Raw genomic sequence first — 16,045 nt, 5'->3', positions numbered from 1 at the left:
CTGCATGGGAAAAAGGTCTAAGAGTTAGTTTAGATAGGTTGGCCCTTTCTGTGTTTTGGTAACATGCATTGCTGACTCGCCCCGTCTTTCTTCTCCCTGCCTCTGACTGTTGCAGTCACCACTCTGAGCTCTTTCCAGGGCTACAGGAAGACTCAGGCCGTCATCGCTGATTGCTTAATGACAGATGCCAAGGGAACAAAGAGGGCTCTGATAACTTCCTCCACAGTGAGGAGTTTTCAGCAGACCAGTGGAAAGACAGAGAGACAGGGAAAGGAAGAGAGAGTGACTGATGTAAAGATGGAGGCATCCTGAGGCAGCAGCATCCTGTCTTCAATTGTTGCGCATTTCTTGGCGTTGTTCCTGTACAGATAAAGACTGTTTGGTAGCTCAGATAAAAGAGAGGAATGTTGCTGATGAATTTAACAGAAAGACATAGTGTTTGCATAAGGAGTAATTGCGATGGCTTCTGGTGGAGGGTCTTCACTCCTGAGTACAGTAGGAACATCTGGTGTGAGTTAGTGGTGATTGTAGGTTTTAGAGAGACCACTGTTTGCTTGGTGAGGGGAGAATGGGGGGATTCGATGGAAAAGACATGTTCAAAAGGTTCTGAGAAATTCTCTGACTGCCAATGTGCCACCATCTTGAAGCCCTGTCATTCTGTTGTTAGTGTTACACAAACAAAATAATAGCAGCATGTTATTTTTGCTTTTAAGCCTTCCAGTGAGTCAGTGACATTAACTTTAAGTGCTTGTGAATTATTTTGATCAAGTCAGGTGACACTAATAAAACTGAAAAATGTATTTTTTATCAGACACACTGTTAAAAAAGGTGCTAACTAGAACCGTATAGGGTTTTGCGGCTTGTCCCCATAGGAGAGCATTTTTTGGTTCCTGATCGAAACCTTAATAAAGGTTCCACCTGGAACCCTTTAAGAGACTTCTACTAAGTGTCCAAAATAAGGTCTTGATCACACAGAAAGCATTTTAGCAATTTTTTGTAATTGTTTTTAATGAGAATGAAGCTTTTTGCTCGCAGTTTTTGTGTTGCAGCGCACCTCGCATTTCTGCGCCCTAGGTGCCTGGCGTTTTTTCTAGAGCACTCAAACTCCTCAACTCAGAGCAGAAAAGTGCCCCACGTCATCTCCACTTTTTTTCCCATTGTCCAAACGGATGATTTGAGAGGCGGGCCTTCTGTGGTGGTCACAACAACAAGCTTACAGTTGGTACACCATGGAGGAGAAACTGGTGGTAGCTGTTGCTGGATACCCAGAGCTATACAGCCCAACACTAGACAGCAGGTTGTCAAACTCCCCCAGAGTCATCCTAAAGAATGCCTGGAAAGGGCCATCATCGAGGCGAAGCTCCTGGACCTACTGGTGGTACTCCCCGTGATCCATACTCTTTTTTAGGGTCTCGTGTACCCACACAGATCTCTGTTTCCCTATGCCCAGCAAACTATTTGCTGACAGCCTCTCACCCTGAACCAGAGGTACAGCAAATATCCTATGCCTGTCCATTTTAGTAACTAGCTGCTAATAAACTTTAGATTGATTACACAGGAAGGTTGGGGTAAGTTTTGCAACCTGCAAAACGCTTCTGTGTGATCCCAGCCTAAAGGGTTATACCTAGAACCATCTGTGAAAGGTTTCACCCAGAACACCACATGAGAGGTTTTACAGAAAACCCTTTTATGGTGTAATTGTTCCACCAGATCTCTCCCTGGGGGTTCCATACAGAAACTTTCCACCTTCTGAGGGTGCTAACAAGAATCCACACAGGAGGTTCTACTAAGAACCCTTTTACATTCAAGGGTTTCATCTAAAAAGCTCCTAATGTACTCTGAAATAACTGACCATATTACCCACAGATCCCTATCCCATTTGTCATAGTTTTAGTTTAACAAGGTAGCCTTGGGTCAAGGGAACCACGTTCAGTAGCTTTTGGCTTCATGAGGCTCCGAAAGGTCCTTGGCTGATGTGGTCCAGTGCAACCCACAGCGCTCATGGTTTACAATCACGCTTTTAAGGGGGTTGTGATTTTGTAAAAATCACTACAATTGGGGTTTCTTTGCTATGGTGGAGTATTGTTGGGAATCGAAATTTGTTTCCGAATTACTGCCGAATACAAAATGTCATGTACCAGGTACCACTTAGGAAAACATGGTATTGTATAGTAAGAAATGGTGGTGAAGATATAGTAAGAATAAAGGGAATTAAGGGGGTTCCAGACACATGTATATTTTAAAAATACTTTTTGAAACATGAGTTAACATTTGAATATTTTGAGGAAGAATTTTTGAGGAAGAACCAAAAATGGTTTTTTGAATGTTCAGAGTTTTTAATGGAACCCCTAGTCTTACAAAAAACCCTTTATTCAGAAGCAAATGGTTCATGGTCGAACCTCTGCCCTCAAAAGAACTCTTTTGAAACCCTTATTTCTAAGAGTGTAGTATGCATTTTTCTGTATGCTATAGAGTCCGTCAGTCCGTAAAACTCACCACTCCATGGTGTTTCTTTCCATCCCATCCACCTCGACTATATGACTGTACTTAACTGACTTGAACCTGCACCGTCCATGGCCCTGTGGTGTTTACGAGGCCTTCAGAAGTGCCTCCTAATGAGTATGTGTAAGGGTTACTGTACAACATTACCCACAGCCACCTCCTCTGTTAGCTCTCCCAGTCCTCCCAGGAAGCCAGTGCAGAGGTTTATGCCAGCCCCAGCTGGGAACAGTAATTGTTGGAGTCTGCGCATTCTTGCAGCGACCCCCTCCCTTTTTATTCACTGCACACACACAGACAGACAAACTTCTATCTGGAGGTCTTGAGCCCCGTTCAGCTGTTAATTAAGCGTTGTAATATTTACAGAATTTAAAACTATGTAAACATGCAGAAACAATGAAATGGAAGGGGTACAAGCATCAGACCCCTGTATTTGTCTTGGTGGTTTGAATCTTTAACACTTTACATTTGTTGAGGTTTGATGTGTTTATTATCTTTGAGGATTTTGGAAAGTCCATGAAAAATCATTCATAATCAGGCTGCAGTTATAATGGCTATGGTTAGGCCTAATTACTGAGACATATTTATGTGTTACGGGTCATGTCAGAGTTCTGGCTCTGGCACCTAAAGTAGGCCCATAATTAACATGCTGAGTCATATTCTTCTCGCATAGCTGTTTTGATCCATGCTGGCTGTCAGACTCTGAAAGAAACACATTACAGGGGAAGAACAAACATGAGGAACTATTGTCATCAAACAAGTACAATTAGGCAATGATATACCAAACGAGTGCTTTGCAGCGGGCTGATTGTGTCTGATTCATCAGCGGGTAATTATTGGATAATAGAAGCATTCCAGTCACTTGCACCAGAATGGGAGGTCTTTGAAAGAAGGCTTTATGAGGTGCTTAACCCAGGGTGCAGTTTTTGTTTTCCTAAACAAACAGACATGCCTCTACTACTTAAGGAATTAAGCACACCAATACTTCTGGCTTTGGTTCTGCTCTGAAAAAAATTGGGGATAATTTGCAAACATAAATTGTCCACAAGTTTGTTGGCAGCAGATCCTCAAGCTGGGACAAATTGCTGCTTTCTTCAACTATTAAAGATCTGCTGGTGAGTGTCTGGAAACAGATTAGGCCAGCAGAGCTAAGAGCCCCCGCCTGAACCCCATCTCCAATTGGCAGTCCATCTTCTGGAACGCGGGGCTCAGAGCTCGCTCCATGTGAGGTCACTCTGGACTCTCTCCCCCAGCCTTTTACCCGCTGCTCTCCTCTGTCTCCACCTCTCTACCCTTCCACCCCCTTATCGGGGTGCCGGAGCCCCGGAGAGGAGGGGAGAGAGGTCACGGGGTCAAAGTCTTTTCCTCTTTGGATCTTGGGGCTTGCTGGGAGAGGCTTGGCGAGAGAATGGCTGCATTAGAGCAGGGGTTGGGGGTCAAGATTTTAATTCTGTTAAAGAACAGCTGGTTTGAGTTTCTCCTCACGTCGCTCTCCCCTCCCTTTCCCCACAAATCCAGGGAGATGAAAAATTTGTTCAGAGGGGAACCAGTAAAATAAAAAAGGTTTACAGTCCAAAGCCCTTACCCTTACCCTGCTCTAGCATTAGAGAGGAATGCAATAACGTCAGCATTTGGCCCCAGTTAGATTGACTTAAAACAAGGAAGTCCTTTCTGTGTTTTGGTGTCTTAACAGCCGGATGAAACTTAATTAAAAAGCTTAAAAAATCGGGAGGGATTTTTCATACTGGAGACTGGAAGAATTCTCTCCCTCAAGTTTCAATTTCCATGTGAAATTATTATTTCTCACATAACTTTAAACAGGTGAGACTAACATTTTGGGCGGTTACACAATCAATTAAAAAACCGTAGCTTTCCAGAGGAATTAATCCAGAGAAACTACTTCATAGAGATATCAAATACTCTCTCTGTTATTCATTCTAGATTAGGACTGACTGAAACAAATTGAGAGTCTGGCGTCACATTAATTTCAAAGTTTTTGATCTTAACAAGGGTATTGCTAAACCTCCTGTTGGCTAGATTGCTCGCCACCAAAGCAGAAAGAAGCTTTGCTACTCTGTCTCTTCTCTGCCCAGTGTGAAATGTGTTGATCTGAATGCCAAGGCAGGACTCCCTCACATTTCAAGCTGGCCGAGGGGGGCGGAGAGAGGGGAGGAAGGGGGAGGCACTAGAGCTCTCCTATAAATGGAAAACTAATAACAGATTTTTAGTCTGCTTTCTCCTGTGCTCTTTTGCTGGCTGACTGGCCCCGGGGCTGTGTTGGTGTGTGGCGCAGCAGCAATCAGAGGTCATAATTTCATTGGCGGTTAGCATCAGGTTCAATTTTTTCTAGTAGGTTACATTTACCAGAAAGTCTGGATTGTGTTACTATGTACCGGCGGAATCAGCGCAGAGCTGCAGAATCCCTCTACCTTTCCAAGAGGAGCCAGGCACCCCCAAGGGGGAAGAGGAGTGCACACATATGTTTAGAGATGCACACACTCATGCACAGACACATGCACAGACCATTAGTGCCAAGGCTCTTCATACATTCAGCTAGCCCACATACATCTGTCTACTGTATGTATATATATCAGTACTTGCAGACATAGCGGTTCAAATGCCAACCTGGGGAGTGCTTAGAGTTGCTGGATTGGGACTTAATTGGTTATGTCTGTGGGTGTGCATATCTTTAGACCCCTCTAGTGGTAGCAGTCCATTCTGACTGATGATGAGGTTACTTTTTGTTTAGATAGAGCTGGTGAGGGCGCAAGGGAAGAAAAATGTGGATAGCTTATTCAAAAAGATATAAGGAGAAAGTCAAGGCAAAGGAGCTTAAGACCGAGGTGTCCAGCCAAAGCACAAATTCCTGAATAAATATGTTGTTCCTAGTGAAAAATGACCTGAAACATGTGGGGAGTGTCCTTTCCCAGGAAAGAAACCCCTCAAAAATGATTTCTTTAAGAGTGTGCAAATCCTACATCACTCAAAGTGTGTGTTCTGTGTGTTCCAGGAATGTGATCAGGTACATATCGACGATGTGTCCTCCGATGATAACGGCCAGGATCTGAGGTACAACACCGGTACACTTACATCCTTGGTTGAAAAGTCAAAATAAACGGTGCCATTTGCTTGCATCAACGTCAGCGCAGCCTGTGCTGACAGATTCTTTCTTTGTCTTCATCCCAGTACGTATAACTTCGGCGCTGATGGTTTCCACGCAGCAGCGACCAGTGCCAATCTATGTCTGGCCACAGGCGTGCGGGGAGGTGTGGACTGGATGAGAAAACTGGCCTTCCGCTACAGACGAGTAAAAGAAATCTACACCACCTACAAAAATAACGTCGGAGGTAATCCCCAACGAGCAGCGCTGCCTCTGTGCAGATCTGTCAAGTAGAAATGAGTCTGCAGATGTACGTGCCCTTATTTGTGTGTGCGTTTGTGTGAGCGTCTGCGCGTGTTCGTGTGTGTGTGTTCTAAAAGCACACATGCCACACCACTTGGTCAGGGTAAATTTTGAAAATTTCAGTGGTATTCGGAGGGCTGGTCCAACCCAAACAATGTTACCCTGCGTTTCAGGTCTGCTGGGCCCAGCCAAAAGGGAAGCCTGGTTGCAATTGCGAGCAGAAATTGAAGCCTTGACGGACTCCTGGTTAACACTGGCACTGAAAGCACTAACATTAATCCACTCAAGGTAGGACTCCAGTGAGGAAAATTGTACCCAGTCCCATACCGCACATCTATAAACTCGCATGTGGTGTAAATAAGTCAACTCCATAGTCTCAAGCTATTAAAGAAACAGTGCTCTGGATTTGTCTTTGATTTTGAAAGTGTGCTAAGAAGTCTGCCTTTGAAAGGAAGCTCAGATTTAATCCTTAATTGCATGACATCTTTTAAACAATTGATACATTGCAGTGTCTTTATTTTTCTGCACACTGTGTTTTCTTTTGTCCTCCCTTCAAGTGATTTAGAATGATGTCATCCTTTTGCTCTCCTCCTCCGTCTCTCTACCACAGGTCAAACTGTGTGAATATCCTGGTGACCACCACGCAGCTCATCCCAGCCCTGGCTAAGGTCCTGCTCTACGGCTTGGGGATAGTCTTTCCTATCGAGAATATTTATAGTGCAACCAAAATAGGTAAATGTGTGATTTGAATCCTCTTCTGTTTCGTCCACTGTGATCAATCAATCACATGAAGTTATGTTAAAGTAGAAAGTTAAGACACACATGTTACCTTAGTGACGGGACAGAGGCGTGGATGGGGTGGGAGATTCAGTCACCGGAGAGGGTTGATGTTCTTCTATGAAGGAATAGGCCTAATCAGCCTGGGATTATTTTCCTGGAGCTGGGCCTGCGCTGGGCCTCCCCAGGCCTCTCCTGTTCAGTCTCTGCATATGAAACCACTTCTGCACATTTATGTCATTCCACAGCAACAAGACCCCCCCCCCCCCAATTCCTCCTCCTCCTCCAATCTCCCCCCTTTTCCTCCAGTCCTTCCCCTCCTTCACTGTTTCAAATGCAAAATAAACATCAAGCTTTACTCCCGCACCATTTTCAGGCCCATCAGCGCAGAGTTGGAGCAGAGTGCAGCTCAAGGTTCCTCGGAGCCTTAAGTTCACTGGTCCTCCTAACCAGACCCTGTAGCATGCAAGAGTGATTTTAGTTGATTTAAGTCCATTTAACCCAGGTTTGGGGAGCAGAAGGGCAGAGTTAATGCTTTTCAGATTGCCTTTATCTACGGGCTGATCTTATCACATCTCCTCGCTGAGCTCAAAGTGTTTACACTCTGCCCTATTTTGTACATGTGGTGTTTTTAAAGGGGCTCTTGTCACCCCGTGCCTTTGAATCACCTTGATGGCATTTAGTGCGGGTCCCCTGAAAGTGTCCATGTGCCTGTGTATCTGTTTGCATCCACTCGACACTCTGCTAACATCCTGCTGTCGACTCCCCTGCAGGGAAGGAGAGCTGCTTTGAGAGAGTAATTCAAAGGTTCGGGAGGAAAGTTGTTTACATTGTCGTTGGAGATGGTGTGGAAGAGGAGCAAGGCTCAAAAAAGGTAAGAGGTCTTGGAATAATAGATACTGCATACTGGGGATGGGACAATACATGATTTTACAGTACATTGCAATAAAAAAAAAACAAACAGTAAGTCAATCATGGTGACTTTCCATTATTGGGATCATCTTAAATATCATTGCCAGCAGCACCCAGAGAGACTGCTGGGCAACCAACCATTAAAGAGACTCCAACTTCAAAAACACAAAAGATCTCAAAGGAGCAGTGTGTAAGATTTCAAGGCCGTAAGTGCCAAGTGTGAACTCCTGTTAGGATTCCTTCAGGTTTCATTGTTCAGGAGGTTTTAACCTGGAGTCGAATAATTAGCGGCGGTTTCTTCCTCTCCAAAACAAACAGACCCAGTGATTTAAACTGGTAAAAACACTAAATGACGCAGTTTCACGGTAAATACATTAGTGTTTTTGGGGCTGTTTGGCTCATCGTGGAGGGGCTGGTAACTATGATGGCCAATGTGAAAATGCGAAGAGCCATATGTAGAGCCAGTGTTTGGTTTGTCTGTTCTTGGCTACTGTAGAAACATGACTGTGCAATATGGTGGACTCTGTGGACGAGGACCCGCTACCTATGTAAATATAAACAGCTGATTTTAAGGTAACAAAAACACGACAAATCTTATTTTCAGGTGATTATACACTAAAGAAAACATACTTATTATATTACACTCCATTTTTGCCAATATACCCCCCTAAATCCTACACACTGGACCTTTAATCAGGCACTGGCATATTTTATATCAAAAGGTATGATGCCATTTTAAATAGTTGAAAAGCCTGGCTTCTGACTGAAAAGGACGTTCAGTAAAATCATGAATCATATCATGAATCGACCAGGATAATCGTGCCATGAAATGTTCATATAGTCCCATGCCTACACCATACACACTGAGTCCTGGTGCAGAGACAGTGTTTGGACTTGTGATTACTCTCCATGAGGTCAGGAGTTCATTATGAATGCTCACAGAACACAAAACATACCTGCCATAGTTTCCCAAAGAAAGGAATCAGCACTCCAGGTTCCCTCCTCAATGGTCTTACTTTCATTCGTTTATCCTCTTATAGGGCGTCCAAGTACAAGGGAGAAAGTCTGTAGTGTGTAATCAGCGCTCTTCCTCCGCCATCTCAGGTTTACAGAGCAGGGGAGGGGAGAGATGGCATAATTATATATTCCTGCTCGGTACCCTGAGCAGCGTGAATGCTGTGTGTGTAATGCTAGGCAAGCCCTTTCAGGCATGTTGAGGGCACATTGTAAATACAGCACGCATACAGGAGACTTAAATCATTGTTGGTGGAATTGGAATATTTACTGCAACGACAAGCCTCTTGGCACGGGACGGATCAAGAGAGCCGACAGTATCTGTTCAGATTAATCTGACTTTGCCCTTTTTGTTACCTGTCGGCTCTTGCTCCACAATTTGTGTACTCAGCATTTCTGCCAAGTTTGGATGTAAACCCAACGCCGCATGCAAGCCGCACACAGCAAACATATTCATTAGCAAATTAATCAGCAGCCCAAGAGCATATTTCCCTGACAGTCATGGTGAGCCACAGTGTCAGGATGAAGACGTGGAGTTTCCCTTTGAAAAGCCTCCAGCTCCTTTTTCACCTGTTTCTCAGTAAACAACCAGGAGAAGCGTGAGGACAGATGAAGAGCGATTAGGCGGCGATTAGGAAGAAGTAGCAACCTTTACCCTGGATAAGTGTGTAAAGCAATAGCTCTGTATTATGAAAAGCGAACACACCCTGGGAATATGGTCTTTGAGGGATGATGGTGGAAAAAGATGCAAATATTTTCACTCAGTCTTGAGTTGTCGGAGTGTGACATTGATGGAAGGATAAGGCGTTTTTTTTCCCCCCACGTCTGAGTGGTGAGAGTCCCACGACACGCCATGCGGTAAAAGGTTTCTGTGTCAACATCAGAGAGGACGTGAAATAACACAACAATTTCACCCGTCAGGAGGCACACATCAGACGTGACACTGTGAGGAACTACAAAAGCAAATGTCAAAAAGTTCTCTCGGCCCTCATTCCTCCGCCCGAAAAAAATCCCTGAAACAATTCTGCCTTCAGTTATTACCGTCGCCTGGGAGAGAGAGCAGAGATAGCATCTCCAGCTTTTAAACTTAAAAGCAAAGACAATTTACAAAACAAAAAGCAAAGAGCTTTTTAAGGGTCAGTGCAGGCTCTCCTAAGCGGAACATAGGCCTGGGAGAGGCCATACCTTTGATAAGGGGAGGGTAATAGGCTCCACACACTGAGGAGCTGAGGACTCTACCTGACAAGCTCCTTTCATTCTCTGCGACTCAGGTTTCTCCCCCGTCCTCTGCTTGGGAACAACAGCTCATTTGCACTGTCCCAAACACACACCAGCAGGCAGGAGGCTCATTCAAAAGACCCTGTGGGGAGTTCATTTCTGTTGAGGTTGAAGACAGCTACTGGATTAGTTTGGCGGTATAAAACTACACATTGGTGCAGAAGAGAAATTAGTTAGAGGTACAGATGTACTATTTGGCTGCACGGACAGATGCACAGGGGAGCAAGAGGAGCAGTTGTGGTGTTACTTGTATGATTGCTTTTCCTGCTGAAAGGACCAGACTCACTCCTTTCATTGAATGTATCAGCTGGAGGGTAAAAAATAAAATCGTCTTCGTAGAGCTGCAACTTGATTATTTTGATTGTTAGGAAGAAGTGGGACCAAGACTCAAGTATGTCTCAAGTCTTAACATTCAAGTTCCAAGTCAGGTCTAGAAGTCAAGACAGGCAAGTCTCAAGTCAAGTCCTGAGTTCAAAACTTTGAGTGTTGAGTCAGACAGCAGACAACAGAGTAATAATATATTAAATTTTAAAAAAATTGTATTTATTTCTAAAAACAAGTTTTAGCTTTTGTATGCCAACAAATTTGTCCTTGGTATCCTCTTTTCCAACTGGTGTTCAGTTACGTAACTTTAGTTCTTCTCGTTTTCTCCTGCAACTTCACTGAAGGCTGTCAGATTGGTTCAAACAAAGCGGATCTAAAGTGTAAATCAAGGGAAATTAACAAATTCCTGACACAAATTTTAATTGAGATACATTTTAATATTTGGGTTTTGGGGAAGGTATCAAGTACTTTCAAGTCAAAAGGCTCAAGTGAAGTCACCAGTCGTTGGTGTTTAAGTCCAAGTCAAGTTGCAAGTCTTTGGTTTTGTCACGTCGAATCTAAATTCATCAAATTTGTGACGCAAGTACACACCTTGATTGTTGATTCATACGTCAGTTTCTTGATTAATCAATTAGTAGAAAAGTCAGAAAGTGGTAACAAAAAAAAATGTCAATCATTGTTTTCCAAAGTCCAAGATGACGTCCTCAAATGTCTTGTTTTGTCCACAACCCAAAAATATTCAGTTTACTGTCATAGAGGAGAGAAGAAACCAGAAAATATTCACATTTTAGAAGCTGGAATTAAAAGATTTTGACTTTTTTTCTTAAGTGCGGGAGTCCTTTTGCAACTTTTTTGACTTTTTTCTTAAATAAATACTCAAACTGATTAATCAAGTATCAGTTTAGTCTGTGATTAATTTAATAGTCAACAACTAATTAATTCATCATTGCAGCTCTACTTGTTAGCACTTCTTGTGAGTGCTAACAAGTAGAGCTACATGGGCTTGTTTTGTTTTGTCTATATTGCCTTTTCAGTCTACCCTCATTTATGTATTCTATGTCACTATCTTTGGATTTTTGTACCTTCCTTTGCATCACTTAAAAAAATAATATAATTTTAAGAAATAAGATAAGAAGCTTACCCTTATTTTCATTTTTGATGAAGTCGTCGACTAATATTTTTTATAAAAATGTCAGAAAATAGTGACAAAATAGTCACAAGTTTACAGTTTTAAATTGCTTGTTTTATCTGACCAGTTGCCCAAAGTTCAAAGATATTCAGTTTACAATAAAAAAAATAGAATAAAGCAACAAATCTACACATTTGCGTATTTGAAGTTGGAATGAGAAATTTTTTGCCATTTTTCTTCAATAAATGACTGAAACAGTTCATTTAAATTTTGTAGTTTACCATAATTTCTGTAAGTTGACTTGTTTCAGCCATGAAATCCTACAGAATTTGTTTTAATAAAACTTAATTAAACAAAATGTGATTTTTTTTTTTTTTTGTTCCTCCCACAGCACAACATGCCCTTCTGGAGGATCTCCAGCCATTCAGACCTCATGGCCCTCCACCACGCTCTAGACCTGGAGTACTTGTAGCACTACACCACCATCGTACACCCTGCTCCGCCTCAGCACACCCTGCAACCTTTCACCTTCGCCCTCCAGCCCCGTCACACGCTTGCCGCAGAGCCTGCAGCTCAGAAAAGACCCCCCTACGCTGCCTGGCGTCTGTCTTCCACTACACAGGAAGAAAAGAAGAGTAGAATGGAGGAAGAAAAAAAGGGCCGAGCGCACGGTTAATGTGCTGACATACGGTCACACTTTGTCTTAACCCTAAACTTTTTTTTTTTTCTTTTTTTTTTTCTCTGGAAGCGAAGGAGAGAGGTGAATTTACGGCGCTGCAGCTGCTTGCCCTGGTTACTGTGAATTGGCCGCTTTCTGAAGCTGTCAAAGTGTTTTACGGCCCCCTGTTTGTGCCGGGACTCACAGGTGTCAGGGTTCACACCTGTGAGGAGAGCAGAGCTACTGATGGCCTCGCCCACCTCGCCTCGCCTCACCTTGCCACAGAACTCAGCTACAGCAAACCACAGGCCCACGACTACTGGTGGTGACATTTCTCCGTCCCTCTAGCTCCCCACCTCCTGCCTCTTCCTGTTCCTTATCTGTCTAACTACTTTTTAGTCTCTCTTCCGTCATGGGACAGACAGACAAAGCGACTGCTCCTCTGTTAACCGCCGGCCTGGGAGTCCTGTGCTTGTTATTTATGAACGGAGACTTTGTGAGTGGCGCCGTGCCACAGAGAAGGTACCTCGACGACAAAAGACTCGTGCCTTTTACAAAGTACTATTGATTTCCACCACAGCGAGAGGAAGACGTTTGGGGAAGAAACAAAAAAAAATGGGGTTTTCTAATAATTTAAGAAAATTACAAAAAACTTTATTTACAATGCTGAGACAATCGTGTATAGAGGAAATCTTTTTTGTGTGTGTAAGTTTGTAATCACTGGACTATTCCTTCCTATATTCATTTAGGTACGTGCTCTTGAAAGGTGGCAATGCTTTTTCATTGAAGTAAAAGATTAAATAAATAAATAAATAAATGAATAAATAAAAGGCATCCCATCGCACATGTGCTTGTGCGACGCCTGAAAGTGTTGATGTGTTCAAGTTTTGTTCAGTAAACAAATATGTAGATAATGGGATTTTGTGATAAATCGTTTTGTCAAGACCAAAAGCATGGATGTCAAGTGTCAATGAACCTTTCATTTGATTCTGTGATGTTTCTCGTCCCTAACAGGAAACTTCAGTCACACCTTTATACAGCTTAACAGGTCTCCTCTACTGCAAGTCCTTTTTAGATGTTTTAAAGGGAAAGACATTTTCTTTTTTTAGTTATTCAGAAAGGTAGCTCAAAACTTGTGTCCTCACGGCATTTCACCAGCTTGCAGCCCCGACCCCAGATAGTTTTTCGGTTTTGGCGTGGAAGTGAGAAACCTTCCTGCCTCTTGAGAGCCATTTTAACAACAAATTTGAAGAATTTAAAGAAAAAAGCAGGCTTGAATAGGTTTTATTATCTTTTATACAAGCGCTATAACGACTCTTGTACAGCGAGCGTAATTTTGTATGATGTAGTGTTTTTATTTCGACTTTGAGAAATACATTCTGTGTCCCTCTTTGAAATGGTTGAAAGTCACGAAGCCCTTTTTTCATGAGGCTTCGACATCTGTGGACGGGGAAAACCGTAATTAACGTTGAGAGAAAAGCCACTAACTTCGAGGGGTTTGTGAACATACAGGACATGTGCTATCGACTGTGAATTTCTTAAACAGAAACCCATTCGTTGTGTTTCTAATTTTTTCCCTCCTTTGCACATGATCACTGTTGGCCTTTACATTTCAATTTGGATCCCTCTCTTCCCCCGAACACACCCATCTTCTCAAAATAACTTCTTCCCCCACACTCTGGGGGTATCTACATATTGCTGCTAGATCAAGGTAATGGTAGGTAACTAGAGGAAATGTTTTATAGATTCATACAGCACGCTTTTTTTTATTATGTTGCAATCATAAATGCAAACTGGAAATACTTTACACTACATGGGCCTCATTGTGAAACGCAAAAGATTGTTGTGTCTGCAAAATATGTGTACAGATGTTTTTGACATTATTATTTGATTGTGTTTAAATTAATAAAAACTGATTTGTGAACTGTTACATGTTGCCTTCTGATTTTTTATTTAAAACTACAACTTAATAGATTATTTAAAATATTGTATACAGAACAGTAGCTGCAAAATACAGTTTAACGCTGACATTTTTTATTAACTAGCGTCCATTGTGTGTTAATAATACTGGAATAACATCACTGTCTGCCCCCAGAGTCCAGAGACTGACACTGATGTCACAGGCCTCTGCCACTAATCCTACCAGGAAACAAATAGAAACTGGAGCTGGTGCAAGTCTAGACCAAACAACATCATGCCCCCACATGCTAATGACATCCTTTAGCTGATAAAAATAAAATCCTTCTTCACCTAAATGACGAAAAGGCTTTGTGTTTTTGTGGTTGAATTTCTATTGTATTGTTCCTGTTAGACAATGCTAGATTTTCTCAGTAGCCTTAACAATGTCAAACATGCGTCACACATTCTTGAGGCTCCAGAAGCCGAGCCAATCCTCAGCCCAATATTCGCAACAGCCCCATCCTTACGTCTGTGCGTAATTAACATATATCCAACCACTCTAAGCCATAGAGAGCTGAGTTAGTTTAAATAACATATGAAAAATATTTATGAGGCTGATTTTATGAGGTGGTCACAGCTAAGACAGTCCTGTGTGTAACACTAGCCCGGACAGGGAAGAAAGTGTCCGGCCTCCAAAACCACGTTGGAGAATTAAGCATGCGTGGAATTTTATTTAGAGTCGCACGGCCCATTTAATATCCAGATCAATTATGTTTTCAGATGGAGTGGGAGTGATGGCCGGGGTGAGGTGCGCACGTCTGCCAGGCTGGACAAAGCAAGTCGGGTTGCTACCGCCGGAATGCGCCGACACAATGACCCCTAATGTGCTTTTTCCACTTCCGAACAGCTGAAAGACTGAGTAGTGTCTGAGGTCCTGCCTGGCTGTGTTTGGAGCAGAGGAGCGCTGCTGCACAGAATAGAGGTCTGTTCTCTTTGATAAGTTTTCCCGATGTTCAGAGACCTGGCAGAGAAACTCAGACACAACCAGACCAGACATTTTGTAAAAGAAAAAGTAGGTGTTGTGGCATGTTGGCCAGCCGCTCTGGCTGCTCGTGCTGAACAGAAGGGAATAAAAATAAGAGCTAGATTGTGTCTGTTTGGCTTGTACCTGACTCGCAATCCTCCAGCAGGACGTTGATTTTCTCTGAGATTTATCGTCCTTTGATGTTGTTGTAGATCCTGTGAACATGTTACGTGCTTGCTTGTGTTGGATAAAGGTGTTCCTGTGCTTTAATCAGGCTTTACAGTAACCATGTAATTCTCAAGAGGCTTGATCTTCACTGAACTCCCATCAACCCTCTTGTGGAAATAAAGGGGCCATTACCTAGCAGGTCCTCTGTTGGGCATTCCTCTCCAGGACGTCCCAGCAAAGCGCCCGCCCTCCATAAAACTGTACTGCAATAATAAACAACGCCATTGGTGATTTACGACCTTGCCCAGACAGTGATTTCATGCAGATTTCCATAGAGGGGGCCTCTGACGGTGCATCACAATTGAACTAATATTGTATTACATGCATATCAAACTCCCCCCAAAAAACCTGATCTGCCACATCTCTTTTATGAGCAGGAAGCCTATTAATAGGCCTGTGTTCTCCTCTTGGTGGCTAGTGTGTCTCAAGTTAGGGGAATTTGTCTCTGTAGCGAGCAGATGTTCACAGATTGAGACAGGCCCTTCGCCATGTTGCGCCGCTCCATCCAGCTGCAAAGACTTTGTGCTCAGTATAAGAACCAAAAGCACACACTATTAAGTTGTCTCAGTCTGCAGTGCTTTATTCTTGGTTTGGCTGATGCTGTTTGTCTGGAGGCGGCATAGACGAACCCACTGTCACTGATTGCAGCTCCTCCTCCAGTGGTTTTCACATGAAGAAAAAGGCTTCTTGCTCCTCTCCAGAGGCTCAGTTTCGCCCTGGCAGCCAGCGGGAGTGACAAACCTGTTGTCATGCTGTGGCGGGCGGTGGTGCTAAACTAGGCCCTTTGTTTACTGTTTGTTTATTTCTCAGTTACTGGGATTTGACAGGCAGAGTGGGGCAAGGACAGCTGGTAATCAGGAAGCTGTGGATGCCAGGGATCCCAGCCAGGAGTGTCAACTC

At 43.1% G+C, this 16,045-nt stretch overlaps 1 protein-coding gene across 20 annotated transcripts in view; it reads left to right on the top strand.

Annotated features, from left to right (window-relative positions):
• The window catches only part of eya1 (EYA transcriptional coactivator and phosphatase 1), a 70,504-nt gene extending 56,580 nt beyond the window's left edge, over positions 1-13,924 (top strand). For all 20 annotated transcript variants that reach the window (XM_078162658.1, XM_078162657.1, XM_078162642.1 and 17 more), the window contains 6 exons: positions 5,510-5,568; positions 5,686-5,846; positions 6,076-6,190; positions 6,513-6,634; positions 7,453-7,553; positions 11,728-13,924. In XM_078162658.1, the coding sequence (XP_078018784.1) occupies positions 5,510-5,568; positions 5,686-5,846; positions 6,076-6,190; positions 6,513-6,634; positions 7,453-7,553; positions 11,728-11,808 (639 nt within the window). In that variant the 3' untranslated portion in view covers positions 11,809-13,924. The remainder of the gene's footprint in view (positions 1-5,509; positions 5,569-5,685; positions 5,847-6,075; positions 6,191-6,512; positions 6,635-7,452; positions 7,554-11,727) is intronic.
• Positions 13,925-16,045: the final 2,121 nt, after the last annotated feature.

Source organism: Epinephelus lanceolatus, chromosome 20, assembly GCF_041903045.1.
Source record: "Epinephelus lanceolatus isolate andai-2023 chromosome 20, ASM4190304v1, whole genome shotgun sequence".
Classification (NCBI taxonomy): Eukaryota; Metazoa; Chordata; class Actinopteri; order Perciformes; family Serranidae; genus Epinephelus; species Epinephelus lanceolatus.
The sequence above is the reverse complement of the archived record's forward strand: the minus strand, read 5'-3'. Positions and strand labels throughout refer to the sequence as shown.